Here is a 17063-nt window from a genome sequence, read left to right as displayed (position 1 = left end):
TAAAAAAGATAATAGATTTCCTCAATTATCTTGAACATCGCTTACTTTAAAAATTATGTAAGTTTACATTATTTACAATATAACTATGAAAGGTAGGCCTGTATGCCTTAGTGCTATTTTCAATTAAATGTACTAGCTGAACCTTGCTTGAATATAAAAATTATGTGTGTTCACAATGCCGACTTTACAAATATGAATGTAAAAAAATCGATTATTAGTTCTTAATTATTCGTTATTATTAGTTATTTTAAATATTCTTTCTTTAAATTTAAATTAATCTTTCCCCAAAAAGTGCAGTGCATTCACAATGCCAATATGATGTACAGGCTATCAATATTTGGTGATATTTTTTAAATATTCTTTCTTTGTATTTAATTTCAAAATTGCTTGTTCTAACAATAATGCATATTCACTATATCAGCAATGCAATATTGATATACAAAATATAGCTTATTTAATCTTTGATGTTATTGTTTGGAAAATTCTTTAATATAAGATATTTAATTTGTACCTCGCTTGAATTAAGAACTATTTTTTATTTGTTCAAACACAATTTTCTTAAAACAAATTCATGAGCAAATAATGACAAAAAGCTCCATAATTTAATTTGTTCTTCATTTTATTTTTTCGCTCGAAATCATATTTCAAACATTTAATTAAGAACTTTCGGAGTATATTAATGGTGATAAAATATCTCTAAATTTGAAATACGACAGTAAAGAGATTAATACATCTCTCTTTTACGAAAAAAAAATCTCTTTATTTATATGCGTGCTGTTTTAAAAAAAAGGGAAAAAAACACACAACCTAAATAAACATAATGAGTCTGAGTTTTTTTATTTTCTACAAGCCCGAAAAATAACCCATCATTTAAACTGAAAGTACCGTTTCCTCAACTTTAATGAGGTATTAGTGGTGCTGCATGAAATCTACGCCGAATTATATAATCATCTGTCAGAGGACAAACACAGCGTTCGCAATTAAACGCATCGTTAAAAAATATTTTACAATGCTTTTTGCATTCTTTTTTTTTAAATTTATTTATTTGGTTCTTCTGTTTCCCTTTTTGCTTTTAAATCTCCCCTTTCTTTCCAAACTGATTATGTTAAGAATTTAAACAGAAAAGGGAAGTAAAACTTTTTGCGAATACGCAATGTGAAGACAGTATTTGCTGTTCACACATATACACACCCTCTCGGCAAGATTACGGGAATTAATTTATCTTGTTAAATGTAACGCTTTCCCATTCAACCCGAAAACTTTCTTTTCCAAATTCAAAAACAGTTAAAATAAAACTTAACTGGAAAAAATAACTTTTACACGTGATGAAAGGTAGAAAAAAAACAAAGAGAAAAAGGTTTTTAACGCTTTGCAAGTAAAAATATTCGTTTTCTAATTAACTTTTTTCCTTTCTTATTTATTGTGTCGAAAAGAAATGAAAAACTTAGCTTTTTTATGTTTTTGGAGGAGTTTTTTTATGCCATTGCGTTCTTGTTGAAGTTCTGTTTAGCCGAAAAAGAATAAAAACTAACATTCGAACATCTGCTCGTTTTTCCAAAAAAGATCATTTTTACGAGTTCAAATTACCTCGGAATATCTTTATTAGACTATTTTGAGTTAGAACAAGGCATGCTACTCGAATTTGTAGAAAAAAAAAGCATATCTCAAATACTTGGTGCGTGCAAGAAATAAATAAGAACCTGTGTTTTTCTTTAAGATTAGAACAACAAAGGAAATAAATATTACAAGGAAATTATAAAAGGTTTGAAAAAATGGAATCGCTACGAAAACGAATACTACAGATGCAAAAATGAAAAAGAGCAAAAAAGCAAAAAATGGCATATTGAATTTCGAATTTTTCCTTGCTTCTCGTGCAAGTTAACTGAAAGCGATTAGTAATTTTTTTAATGTCGGGTATTAAAAAATCACTGCGTAATTTTATATTTGAGAAATTTTTTTTAAACTCACTAAAAAGAATTTTTTAGATGGGTAGAGAGGAGGAATTAATTCTTTTTGTAAATAAATGAAGTAATGAATACCGAAAGTTTAATTTAAAGTATAAGATTTTTTTTTTTAATAACACCATGTCCTTTGTTTATACTTTGCAGAAAGAATAATATTTCAGCGATGATTTATTATTCAATTATTTTCTATAAAAAATGTTTAAAAAAATAAAATTGATTTATGAAAAAATTATAAAATTATTTAAATTTTTTGTTAAATTATTATGTAAAAAAGATAATTTAAAAAATGTTTTTATTTATAAAAAAATATCAAGTTATTTTCGAATGATACTTTTTTCTTGTTACAGTAATAAATAAAAATTGTATAAAAAAAATCTATTGCTAAACGAAATAAATTTCAAGCGAAAACAGAAGTTTTTGATGAGTCTTAATATAGTCTGTTCAACAAAAATTATTCTGGAGTAATTTGAAGTTTGCTGATGATTGATGATGGATAGTTTTTTATTTTTTCATATGTTTAATTAATATTTCAAAGAGTCACAAATATTTATAGATTAGATCAAACTTCTTTTTTTTTAGGTAAATGTTTCTGATTTCAGAAAGGATTTTCAGAGGAAAATTAAATGATTCGAAGATAAGATTCGAAAGTTTTCAGAAATATTCTTTTGAATCTTTTATTTTCATAATATAATCAATTTTTGAGAAAGACATTTATATGAATTTTCAGTTGGAAATATTTATTTAAGCTTAATCAAATTATGGCATCGAGATATTATACGTTTAATTTAATTCTGATGCGCATGAAACATCAAATGTTACGACAAACGTTCCAAAGAGTGCAAAATAAATAAAGTATATAAATAAATATATAAAAATTAAAAAACTAAATAAAATAACTTCTGCCTAATATTAATTAATTTATTAAAAATGGTAGAAAAACTTCAATAACACATTTTTATACTATTTTAAAATATTTAATTTTAAGTTAAAAAAAATCAAATTCGATTAATTACTGAGTAAAAGAGTTTCAAAAAAGCTTAATTATAAATTTTAATTTTTGTAAAACTGTTTGACCCATTTTGTTCAAATTTTGCATTTAAATTTTAAATTTGTACAGTTCGCCAAAAGAAAAGAAAAGAAGAAAAAAAACGTACAACCCTGAATATTTTTTTGATGTAATGATCGGATCTTCACGTTCTAGGACACAAACTAAATGGTTCCAGGGGGTGACCTTGAATATGTTAATTAATTAGTGCAGACGATATTGTAAATTACGAAATCAGACGCAAAAATATACTTTCATTGAATAAACATTCCTCTTTTTCAGCGGATTCGGATTTCTGACCATCAAAATATAGGGCTAGCCGCAAACTGAGAAATATGGTCCCGATAGTTTGGCTAGGAGAGCGATCCAAAATTTGGATCCCTTAATGCTAAATTTACTTTTTGCATATTTCGCAATATATCGAGGATTTTTTAAGCGAATTAAAAAATTTTTGAACACAATTATAAAATTCGTTTTTCAAAAGATAATTCCATCCAAAAAATAAATTTTAGTAAATATTTATTATTTTTTACCATTTTGTTGAACAATAGTAAAAAAATTTGGAACCGTAAGATAAAACTTTTTACGCCATTTTGAAGTGTGTAATTTTACATAGTAAAGTTCAAAAATTTGGGTGAAATCGGTTGAATAGTTCCTGAGAAATATAAGTCGAAAGTCGAATATTTAAAGTTCTATTTCTCAGGAACTTTTCACCCGATTTCGCCTAAATTTCGTATTTTGTCATGTAAAATTATATATTTTAAAATAACGTAAAATATATATATTTTACAATTACAAAAGTTTTTCCACTATTATTCAGTAATAAAAAAAATACATATTTACTAAAACTTATTTTTTGCATGAAATTATCTTTGGAAAAACGAATTTTATAATTATGCGCATAAATCTTTCAATTCGCCTAAAAAAATCTCGAGATATGATGAAATATGCGAAAAGTAAAATTAACATTAAGGGGTTCAAACTTTGGATAGCTCTGCTGATCAAACTATAGGGACCATATTACCCAGCTTGTAGCTACCCCCTATATTTTGGTGATCAGAAATCCGAATCTGTAGAAAAAAAGTTATGTTTATTCATTTATATATATTTATTGATTTAAATCAGAGAAAAACAAACTCAATCCTATGTCCTGAGTCAATAAAATTAGTTACTATTCAAACTATACTTGCAGTTGAAGAAATATCAAGTATAAACTGACAAATAAACATTTTTTTAAAGTAAAAAAAATTCTTCAAAATAAATATAAAATAATTTTTAACAATTTGTTTAGTAATAACTCTTTTGTATCAATATAATCGAAATTTACTATTGTATAAAACTGAATTTATTTATTATGACTTATGAATAATTTGAAAGCGTGTTTGTTATTTTTATACTTCTGAAAAATAAACTGAAGTGTGTTTAAGTGTAAATTTCCTAAATATCCCGATTTGTTTTTGTTCACTATTATCTTAAGCTAAATATTTTAATTAGAAATCTGGTAAAAAAAAATATTGAAACAAATAAAAATGCCAGCGCATTTACTTTTTAAAATTGCATCACAGATTTAAGCACTTCTCTTTCTTTCGTATTTACTTTTTTTTCCTATTAAAAATACCATCGCTTAATCGTGTGTTACTTGGCATATATTAAAAGACAGCACCATACAGAAAAGTGCATTTGCTTCGAAATAAATAAATAAATAAAACATTGAAATGGTAGAAAAAGTTAGGCATAAAAAAAAAACCCTTGCTTCATTTTTTAAACTATATAATTTATCTAATTTTAATTTATTTTTCTCTTCATTCAATGTTAGTTTTTTTTTATTCTTTTGTTATTTATTTTCAAAGTAACGTACCCCTATTTAAAAAAGCGAAAAAATTGAGTGAAAAAAATTAAAACTCGGACCCGTAAAACTTAATTACAAATTAATATTTTTCTAATCCTCCGTTTCCAAGATTTTTTTTCCCTCCTCGAGTTTTATACGTTTTTTTTCCCTGGAATGTTTTTTTATGCCCCCAACGTTTCGCGTAGCTTTACGTATATTATGATTTGAGCAGAGTATCGCTTCAAACAAGGATAAATTAACCTGTAAAAGTTACAGATTGCGCAAGGCGCCCTTTATTTATGTTAGGCTATCCATTTATAAAAGGTAAAGTATTAGAAGGGAAGTTTTATCGGGAGTTTATACTTTCCTTAATTACTCCTTTTCAGATAGTCTCGTTTCAACCTCACTGATTACTTTATTATCTATCCCTTTAAATAACAACGTTAGTGTTGCAGGTCGCCGAAAAAAATATAGACTTCAAAAGTTGATAACTAATTTTGCTTGAAAAATGTTTTGCAGCGAAAAGTCAGGGTCTATGACTTGGGCTTTGTGTGCACTTTTAATCTTTATGGGTATTTTTTTTCCTGGCAAATTTCAAAGTTTTTTGGACATCGTTTTTTTTTTTTAGTGTTACTTTCTTTTAAATTTCATCAATTTCACTTCAGCAATAAATTATTACAACTTTCAGTTTTTTGTTTAATACCGCTTAGGAAAAAAAAACATTTTAAAGAGATAAATGAAGCTAAAAAATAGGTTTTTGATTATTAATTTGCTAAAGATGTCTTTTAATGTTTTTTTTTTTAAATTTAGCCTGCATTTTTTTTTAAAATTTTGATCTAAAATTATTAATCTTTCTGCACTTTTTAATAAAATTTTAAAATCTGAATATGTGTAGCACAAGTTTTCTTGTTAACCGGAGTTTTTTCACGAATTCTATAAAAAATAGAAACTGTATTTTTTTTTAAATTTAAAATTAATATCATGTCTTGTGCGTAGAAAAGAAAAACAATAAATTTATATCAAATAAAAACGCGAAATTATTTTTCATAATCTACTAGTATTATAAATTTAATATTTATAACATTTTTAAAAGAATTACACGAAATATTGCTATCATATAATTTTTTTAAGATAAATTACCATTGGAACTAATTAAATAAAATATTTATTCATTAGTAGCAGAATACCTTTTCATCGTAAAGGCTAAAATGAAAAGTCGTATCAATAAATCCCTAATCATAAATGCGCGGTCATGCTTGAAAACCAAAAACATGTACCGTAACAATTACTCAATTTTATATTCGTATTCATTTTTTGGCAATTTTCGCAAGGATTTCCAGGCAATTTCTCGTTATACTAAGCAAAAACGTGTTTAGAAATTTATCTCATCAAGATAAAGATTCACATGGGTCAAAGTCCTCCTATAAATTTTATTTTTTTAAAAATCTTAAAATAACATCCTACATTGTCCAAGATTACCGAAAAAGTCTTATAAATCCGATTTTACCCTATACAGCGATGTAGGATATGCAAACAAAACTCGATTGATAAGCATCTAAAATCTCCATTAACTACTGTGTACTTACATTTTATGATTAGAGCTGGTCACATATTTGATTAAACATTAAAATTATTTCAAGCAAAATCGACAATTCATGGTTTTTATGACGAGTTGTTTAAGTGCAAAAAGTGCTAATAGGGTGGTTTATGCATGATCCTGAACATCCCTGACGGTGATCCGATGACATAACATCGCAATTTTGATCCTCTGCAGAGAGAGGGCTCTCTCGCTTCGGTAGTCCGACGATTTACGGTTGAACAGTTTAACGAGTACCGATACCGCGCATTCTCGATCTCTCTCCAGTCTCATCAAAGTGGTCACCTACCCGCACACTGACAGCTGCCAGTGATGTTTGACTTTGGTGTTCGATACTGGAACTGCGTTTAACGATCAATCCACTGCGGGATTTAAAAGATAGATTTTATTATATTATTCAATTTTAGTCCAGTAAATGAAACAAAATATATTCTATTTTGGTAATAGTAATCTATTATTAGAATCTTTGTAATACTTGAGGTAAGTTATTGATTACGGTAGTTTTTTTAATAATTAAAGTTTATTAAAAAAATTCTAATTTGACAAAGAATCCACGATTCGATATTCATCTTTGAATTCTTACAATGCCAAGGATAAGAGAAACACAATACACAGAAGCGACCACGCCCGTGAACTTATTACAGCTCTCGCGATCAGCAATCAAAAGTACGGTGATCTTAATGCAGCTCTTCCGGTTTCTCACGAAACAGCAATGAATCAACTAATGGTATCTGTTTATCGAATTTTGTTACAGATAAAATTCTGGTGGGGGAGTACTGTAGTGTGTCTACCACTACAAAAATTCAATTCCAATTCAATAGTATATAAGACACGTTAACTGGATTCTATGTTGGGGTACCTTTTCATGGATGATTATTCAGGGTGCGTAGCGTTTTTAAAAAGTGCTTAAAGGTGATTATTTTCGATTTTCGTTTTTTAAAAGCCCCTAAAGGTGCTTTTTTTCATAAGGTATTTTTAAAAAGTGCTTAACTTTCCCTTTTCCAAAATTAGACTTTTACCATGTTAATTTTCTCCACGAATTATACAAAAAGACATTGTTCTATTTAAAAATTTTACAATTAATGCAACCTCAATCTATTTCAGCGTACCATCGGTCCGTAACGTATGAAAACACCATTCGTTTTACATGATTCAAAATTTCATGATTTTTGACAACTGTTAAAAACTGCGAAAAAAAAATTTTTTTTTTGACGTGACGGTTAGAACCGTCAATAGTCAAAATCTTGCCAACCCTTCCTAATTATAATTTTTTCTAAAGTGCTTTAAAATATTTTTGAGTGCTTGAAAAGTATTTAAAAGGTGCTTTTTTTTGTTGAAAAATTTGTCTACGCACCCTGTTATTGACATAGATATGTGACTCTCCCCACAGATCCATAAATGCTCTTATAATGTTGTTTGATCTTATTTTATTTCTATAGAAAATATCTCTTATATTTTTAATACCTGATTTTGGTGTTTAAATCCACAAAATATGTTGACATTTATCACCCCCAAAACACTGTCTTGAAATATTTAAGTAAACAGATGGTGAAAGAAATTAAGAAGGGATAAAATTGCCAACACTTTCCTTTTGATCAGAGAACTAAAAACGGGGGGAAATGTAGGGAAAAAAATATATATCTTTACTCTTTCGGCAGTCCTTGCCTGTAATTGAATTTGTGAAATATAATGCTTCGACATATGTCAACTTGGGCTCTGCATCTTGCAGAGCGCCACTCGCACGACAGTCAATTCCTATTCTAGAAATAGCTCTTTTTTTTCCTATTTCATCCCCACTTTGCTATTTGACTTTCTTTTCAATTTTTACTCCGTCGCAAAACTAATCAAGATGCGTGGAAAAAAGATGCTTTTTTCTTTCGATGCGTATTAGAACCTACTAAAAGCTTCTAAATTTATTCGAAAATTCGAATGAATTAGCCTGCTGAATGTACGATTAAATGGGATTTTGGAGAAATCATTTTAATTGATTTTAAGCTATAAATGAAGTTAAGCATTCTTTTTTGGATGTTGATTTCTAAGCTGATGTCTTTAAGACATTTGTGATTTTTTTTTCTTTTTATGAAATTGGAAAACTTGAAAAATGTTATTTACCAAAATGTTCCTTTTGCGTTGAAAATATGCTTTTGTATATTCTTGTTTAATTTTGATTGCTTGACATTTAATATAAAGTTGTTTTTTTTTGTTAAGTAGAAAAAAATATTTTTTTAGTATCTTTAAGACATTTAATTATATACTTTGTCGATTAGCCTCATTCTGTATAGATATGAATTTTGATAATATAATTGTAATAAATATGACAACAATTATCCAATTCTCCCTTCATAAAATTTGTCATTTTATTAATTTGAAATTATTCCATTGATTTTTTTTTCTTAATTTCAGATACTCTCACTCAAGAACTAGAGCGAGAAAGAAATTCATTAGCAGAAAGTGAAAATAATGCTCATGGTAAATAATATTCAATATTGTTTTTTTTTTTTTTCTTGTACAATAACTGAGAGTTTTTGCATTTATTTTTGAGTATGTAATTCACAAATGTCCATATTTTCAAAGGATTGGCTTGATACAAATTTCTTTATCTGAATCACTTTTTTAAATGGAAATAAGTATTTAAAAAATTAGGTTTTGTTAGGTTCAAAAGCATCCGAAGCTTTTCAATTTTTTTTGAAAAAAAAATTGAATTTACAATGCATAGTTTTTTATTTCCAAATTCCGGTTTTCATAAAATATTAAATTTTATCATTAATTTAGACTGGACGATTATCTCACGTATTTCTTTAAGAAAATAGAAATAAATATATATGTGCCCATACTACATTACTAAAAAATAATTACCTAATCACTTCTGGTTATGTCAGTAACTAATCTGCATACGGTAATTTTAAAAAAAGAAATGTTTAGAAACATATGAATTTCAAAAACCTTTGATAAAAATCATTCAAACCAAAGTCACCATGTTAGTTAAAAAGGAAAAAAAATAACTCAAATAAAAAAGAAAGTATAAATTCAAGTTTTCCCACAAAGGAAAACAAAAAAGTGAAATTTGAATTCCTTATTCGAATTAAAGTTTTCATTTTTAACTATATATCTATTGTCCCGCTGAAAAAATGGACTTTAAAAACAGATAAGTAGTTTAAATAAAGTATAGTCTCTATATCTGGAACTTCGATGTCTCAAAAACCTTGTTACGTTCAAATAATATTTTTCCCGTTGGCATTAAATATCCACCTAATATTAATTTGAATTCTTATATCGAAGACTTTTTTCTCAAAACCTTGTTATACCGAATTTTTTTCGAAATAGAGAATAAATTTTTTTGAAAAAAATCAAAATTTAAGTTTTTTGTAAACCAATTCTTTTCTATTTAATGCAAAATTATTTTTGTCTTACTTTTAAAAATAAAATGTTCATTACTGTATTTAGACTTAATCAACTATTATTACATATATATTTGTTAGTAATTATTCTTATATTTCTTACTCTACTTTTTAGAGCAATATTTTAAAATATATTTTTCTACTTTTTAGATCAAATTTAGTTCTTGAACTTGTTATCACGAAAACTCGCTATCTCGAAATTTTTTTAGATTTCTTTCAATTTTGAGATATCAAGAGTATACTGTATTTGATAAAACTTTTAAATTTTTTTAAAAAATTTGCTAGTTTGGTATTGGATTTTTCAACCTGGGTGAACAAATCAATGAATAATTTTCCAATTTTGAATGTTTTTTATAAGTACAGATAATGCAAATGTTGGAGGAGCTTTTAAAATATTATAAAATCAGATCACAAACGGTTTTTATTTTTTTGAAATTACGGCTTATTAATATTGACATTTTGTGCCTTATTTCGTAATTAGGGTAGAGGAAACTGTCAAAGCTTACGAGGTCACAAAGGTGTTTGAGATCAGAATGTTCAATTTTTTAGGAAAAAAATGTGCATTGTTACTAAATTTATTTGGCACTAAAATTTTGTCGATACCTCATAAACTTTCAGAATTATTATTTCTTTCTCTGAAGCATATATATTAACTGAATCCAACCAATCCACAAACTTTTATATTCATTTTTCTCAAAATCTGTTGAGCTTCTGAGCAAGACGTTTGCAGTTCTATTGCACCCTTGAAATTTGGTACATATTTAAATAAGTTTATTTGAGAGCACTGAGGTAACTTAAGTAATGTTTAAATTATAGATGTATTTGCTAATTTTGAGATTATATAATTATATGATTAAATTATAATAGGTTTCTTTGAGAATATTGTGATTACTTAATTTTATATGCTTAAATTATAGGTTTATTGAGCAAGGTAATTTAAGAAATCGAGTTGTTAAAACTATTTTTAGATTACCGAAAAAAAATTGTTTTTTTAAAGAAATAATTAAATTTTTGAAGTTTAGGAAGTAACAGAAATATTTAATTCCTCAAAATATTCATGAGTTTTATTTAATGACAAGAGTATATATCTGCTTTGCTGTTGCTAGTAGTTTTAAATATTTTTAACCCTTTTTTTAAGAAAAGTATCTATATTTTGAAACGTTTTCAACCTCTACAAAATAATTAATTTTGAGAAATTTTAAAAATTGTGAACATGTTTATGCACCTCATAATTTATTCATATTTTTAAAAAAAAATCGGTATTTAAATACTATTTTTAAACGAACTGTGTCTTGTAAAAAATAATCAAATATTTTGTTTTACATAAACTTCAACTTATCCTAGACCCCTTACTGTCCTATTTAGCTGTTATAATGTCACGAGTTCATAAAAAAAAAGAAAAAGAAATCATAAAGCTCAAGCATATAATGCAAAATAACGCTAAAAAGCATTATTTTATATTTTAACAAAAGAACAATTGAAAAACAGCCTTAAGGATACTAGCAATCAAACATTGTGGTACTTAGAAGCATTACTTAATGCAAATTTGTTTAATTGATTTAATTTTTATTTTAAGTTTCCTTTTTAAGGATATGTAATTGGGAAATAATGATAGGATATGAAATAGATTTTTATGTAATAGATTTAAGATACTTTTTAATAAATATAATAAGAATATTTAAGTGAAATAATTCGAATTAATCGATGCATTTTTCTCAAATGCAATTTATAATTTGACTATNTAAACTTAATCTTAATTACCTTTTTGTTTACCATGTTTTCTCTCTCTCTATATATATATATATATATATATGATCGAAATCAAGAGAATGTCGACTTTCACCGGTGAATGTTAACAATCACATAGTCACTTTGGTGAATGTCGGAAATATTTGTTATATCCGATTTGATACTAATTTATTTGTTGATATTATTATATTTATTCGTTATTTAAATATCTCCTGAGGAGAGATTAGGAGAAACATCAGTGTAGGGTACATCGGGCAAATGTATATAGGGCAGAGGCACTTAACTAGACCTAGTATATATTTCAGACTTTCACCAAATGGACTATGTATTTTGACCACACTTTTTTTTTTATCAGTGCTTTTTCAGGAAACACATATTTCAAACCTTAGTTTTTAAAATGTCATGTTTTGTGTCAGGTGATAACATTATTTTTTTCTTATTTTATAATTTCCTTCTTTCAAATTGCTCAACAAGTCTATTTAATTTAAGGCATTGAATTATATCAATTAAAAGAAGACGCGAAAAAAACGCTTTAAAAAAAAAGTAGGAAAAAAGTGTGAAATCTGATGTTCTCGCTTGCAAGGCGGATAAAAAACGGTACACAGACCGTAAAATAAAAATGCCAGTAAAAAGAAGGGAGTAGAACAAAAACAATCCTCTGAATCTAATGCATATTTAATGATTGTAATTCTATCTTCTCTGCTAATACGTCCCCAGGTAAATAGTTTAAATAAGGATTTAGTTATACAATTTTTTTTCCTTTTATTTCCTTGGTATCATATACGCTCAAGCTAATGAAAAGGGTACATTAATTAGAATTGGAAATCTATTTTTTATTCTATTATACATATGCTTGCATGGACAAAATAAATCTGTTTAATTTTTTCTGGAATTGCAGCTAATATTGTATTCCCAAACAAAGAAAAATTGCATTTTTATGCTAGTGAAATGCAATACGCAGTGTCAATATTGTGAAAAAAATACGTGTAATCATACTTTGAGTTGAATAATATTTGTTTTATGAATTCATGTCTTTACAAATATTTTTAAAAATAGATTTCAAAAGCGAAAGCCTATCAACACGAAGAAGAAAAACTGAATTATGATTTAATTTTCTTGTTTGAAATCGTACTTAAGATTTATGGAATTTCGTAGGAGGAAAATATTTACTCACTACATTTATTTCTGAAAAGGAAGATGTTTTGTGATTTGAAAAATTAAAAAAAAAAGAGAGTAATTTCTTTAAATGATTAAAAGTAATTGGAGAAGATTAGTTTTACTCTCTACGTAAGAGTTTTACTTCTATTTCATATAACTATTTATTACAAACAATTTCTATACTGTATTTACGTATTTTTAAAAGAGTTTTCTTATAAAACAAACGTTTCTAAAATGGCTAACACAATACATTCAAGAGCGTAGGCAAAATTTTTTCGAAGCTCTGTCGCCAAGGAAAATAAAAGAGCCAGAATTTAGGTGCCTTAAACCTAAAGCAAAACAATGATTTTAAACTATATATATCATCTTTTCATAACGAATTATCTAGGTCTTAGAACGGACAAATAACTGAAATATTTTAAAAGTCATTAAACTTTTTTTAAAAATCACCAATTTATCGACATTTTTTCACCTAGAAGAGAATTATTATAATCACTGCCTTATTCTCAGTTTTCACAAATCTTTATAAGCCCGGGTAATGCAGGTTAAATATTAAAAAATTAGACCACAAACGCTCTTTATTTTCACAAAACTCTGTCTTTTCTCCATATTGGCGTTTTTTGCCATTTTCAGAATAAGAATAGACAGTGCTGGTCAGCCAAATTGTTGCAATTATAAAGGCTCAATTAAGCCAATCGGAAACCTGCATTTTAACATTGCATTTTGCGATATGTAAAAGTACAGGCTTTTGATTGGCCAAATTTGTCCATCGTAATTGCGAAAATTTAGCTGAATTCTGTACTAGAAGGTTGTAGATTTACGAAATATAGATTTTTTTGTGTTCGTACGATAGATTAATGAAGAAGAATAGACAGTAACAGATAAGAATAGACAGTGCTGGGCAGCCAAATTTTTGCAATTATGAAGGCTCAATTAAGCCAATAGGAAACTCGTATTTTAACATTGCATTTTGCGATATGTAAAAGTACAGGCTTTTGATTGGCCAAATTTGTCCATCGTAATGGCGAAAATTTAGCTGAATTCTGCACTAGAAGGTTGTGGATTTATGAAATATAGATTTTTTTGTGTTCGTACGATAGATTGATGAAGAAGAATAGACAGTAACAGATAAGAATAGACAGTGCTGGGCAGCCAAATTTTTGCAATTATGAAGGCTCAATTAAGCCAATCGGAAACCTGTATTTTAACATATTGCATTTTGCGATATGTAAAAGTACAGGCTTTTGATTGGCTAAATTTGTCCATTGTAATTGCGAAAATTTAGCTGAATTCTGCACTAGAAGGTTGTGGATTTACGAAATATAGATTTTTTTGTGTTCGTACGATAGATTTATGAAGAAGAATAGACAGTAACAGATAAGAATAGACAGTGCTGGGCAGCCAAATTTTTGCAATTATGAAGGCTCAATTAAGCCAGTCGGAAACCTGTATTTTAACATAATGCATTTTGCGATATGTAAAAGTACAGACTTTTGATTGGCCAATTTTGTCCTTCGTAATTGCGAAAATTTAGCTGAATTCTGCACTAGAAGGTTGTGGATTTACGAAATATAGATTTTTTTGTGTTCGTACGATAGATTAATGAAAAAGCTAACATAAAACTGACGGATTTTACACTGTACTGATATTTTATTAAAGAAAAACAATTATAGAAGAAAATCTAAAATAAACTTTCTACTCGATTCGGGGGCCCCCTCTGATGTGGGGCCCAGATCAACTGCCCCGTATGCCCCTGCCTTAGTCAGGCTCTGGAGGCGAGCACTCTATTCCACATACTTCTCCCCTATGCAGAGAAAATATACGCCCCTATTGTTGTCTGGTGGGGAAAATTGTTGGTTTCAAATGACATAGCAAAAAAAAAAAAAAAAAAAAAAAAAAAAAAAAAAAAAAAAAAAAAAAAAAAAAAANTTTTTGTGTTCGTACGATAGATTAATGAAGAAGAATAGACAGTAACAGATAAGAATCGACAGTGCTGGGCAGCCAAATTTTTGCAATTATGAAGGCTCAATTAAGCCAATCGGAAACCTGTATTTTAACATGTTGCATTTTGCGATGTGTAAAAGTACGGGCTTTTGATTGGCCAAATTTGTCCATCCTAATTGCGAAAATTTAGCTGAATTCTGCACTAGAAGGTTGTGGATTTACGAAATATAGATTTTTTTTGTGTTCGTACGATAGATTAATGAAGAAGAATAGACAGTAACAGATAAGAATCGACAGTGCTGGGCAGCCAAATTTTTGCAATTATGAAGGCTCAATTAAGCCAATCGGAAACCTGTATTTTAACATATTGCATTTTGCGATGTGTAAAAGTACGGGCTTTTGATTGGCCAAATTTGTCCATCCTAATTGCGAAAATTTAGCTGAATTCTGCACTAGAAGGTTGTGGATTTACGAAATATAGATTTTTTTTGTGTTCGTACGATAGATTAATGAAGAAGAATAGACAGTAACAGATAAGAATCGACAGTGCTGGGCAGCCAAATTTTTGCAATTATGAAGGCTCAATTAAGCCAATCGGAAACCTGTATTTTAACATATTGCATTTTGCGATGTGTAAAAGTACGGGCTTTTGATTGGCCAAATTTGTCCATCCTAATTGCGAAAATTTAACTGAATTCTGCACTAGAAGGTTGTGGATTTACGAAATATAGATTTTTTTTGTGTTCGTAAGATAGATTAATGAAGAAGCTAACATAAAACTGACGGATTTTACACTGTACTGATATTTTATTTAAAATTAAAAAAAAAAAAATTATAGAAGAAAATCTAAAATAAGCTTTCTACTCGATTTGGGGGCCCCTCTGATGTGGAACCCAGATCAACTGCCCCGTATGCCCCTGCCTTAGTCAGGCTCTGGAGGCGAGCATTCTATACCACATACTCCTCCCCTATCTAGAGAAAATATACGTCCCTATTGTTGTCTGATGGGGAAAATTGTTGGTTTCAAATGACATAGCAAAAAAAGAAACCTACTAAACAGAATTAAAAAAAAAAAATACCGTTAAATAAGGGAAAAATAATTTACAGGTAAACAATGTCTTTTATTAATTTAATTTTAAAACTATTCGAATCATGAAGTTAAAATTGCAAGTTCGAATTCTTGATTGCCATATTGTGAGGTTCTGATGACTTGAACCCGGTTAATACTAATATATATATTGACCCTCTCCCCCACCCCCCTTATATGAGAGACTTCCGTGATCACTGGTTGCTTTTAGAAGAAAGTAAGTTCCAAGATGAAAAAAAAAATTGTTAAAGAATTCAGTTCATTAAATTTAATTAAAGATTTTAAATTATTTTTATTCATTACAAAAAAAACGATAAAATTTTAATTTTTAACTCTTTTTACAGATTGTAGGATATTTTCTAAGTGTATTTCGTCAAAATTTGATTGTGAAACAAAATTAAAAAGACTGAAATACCAAAATATTTATACTTTATAACTGTGAAACCGTCACAAGGGATATTTAAATCACAGTTCTTTCGTTCGATCTAATTTTTTATATTGTAATTATTATTCCGTCCAATAAGGATAAAACCATTTTTATGCAACTATTTTTAAAATATTATTTATTAAATGATAAAATTTTACCAAGTGTTGTCCAATACATTGATGTCTCCAAATGTTGTGTCTCCACACGGCCTTTGATGTCTAAGTAAGGAAATTAATAAACTACAAACTTTTAAAACCTTTTTTACTAATTAAAATCTTTTTATCACTAATTTTTAATCACAAAGAAAAATCGACACGGAACCGAGGAATGACTAAGATTTAAATTAAAAAAGAAAACCAAGATTTTAAACTAAAGAAATAATTTAACAATTAATGCTAGAGCAAAAGTATAAATTTTAAATTTTTTATACTTAATAACTGAACCAAACTTTGCCTAAAGGTAGCAAAAAAGTTTATGAAATTTTTTATCATGAGCCTGAGCTCATCTCAGTTATCATGACCATGAAACAACAATTAGCCCCCTAGTATTATACATATTACTTTGAATTTGGTAAAATTAATTATAATTTTTCTGGCATGTGATTTATAACGGATTGCTTGAAAAATAACTTAAATTTCACGAACTAGAAATAAATTAAAAACGGAAATAATGGAAAAATCAGTTACGAAGCGGTTTTCGAAGAATGGGTTGAGCACACAACAAGCCGAAAGGATTCGAAAAAGATTTATTAGAAAAGTTTCCAAGATGGATGATATTCTATTATTGGGTTGAAACATCTCGGTTTCTACACTCATTCATTTTCGGACGCAGTCGTTTGCAGAGTCGAGACCCAAAGACAAAGGAAT

The 17063-nt window shown here is 27.8% G+C and overlaps 1 protein-coding gene across 6 annotated transcripts in view; it reads left to right on the top strand.

Annotated features, from left to right (window-relative positions):
- LOC107452541 (dachshund homolog 1-like) overlaps positions 1–17063 on the top strand; it is a 194668-nt gene that overhangs the window by 169912 nt on the left and 7693 nt on the right. For all 6 annotated transcript variants that reach the window (XM_043042701.2, XM_043042705.2, XM_043042704.2 and 3 more), the window contains 1 exon segment: positions 8838–8903. In XM_043042701.2, the coding sequence (XP_042898635.1) occupies positions 8838–8903 (66 nt within the window).

The sequence above is a fragment of the Parasteatoda tepidariorum genome, chromosome 4 (assembly GCF_043381705.1).
Source record: "Parasteatoda tepidariorum isolate YZ-2023 chromosome 4, CAS_Ptep_4.0, whole genome shotgun sequence".
Lineage (NCBI taxonomy): Eukaryota > Metazoa > Arthropoda > Arachnida > Araneae > Theridiidae > Parasteatoda > Parasteatoda tepidariorum.
Note: the sequence above shows the minus strand (reverse complement) of the source record. Positions and strands in the feature narration are given on the sequence as shown.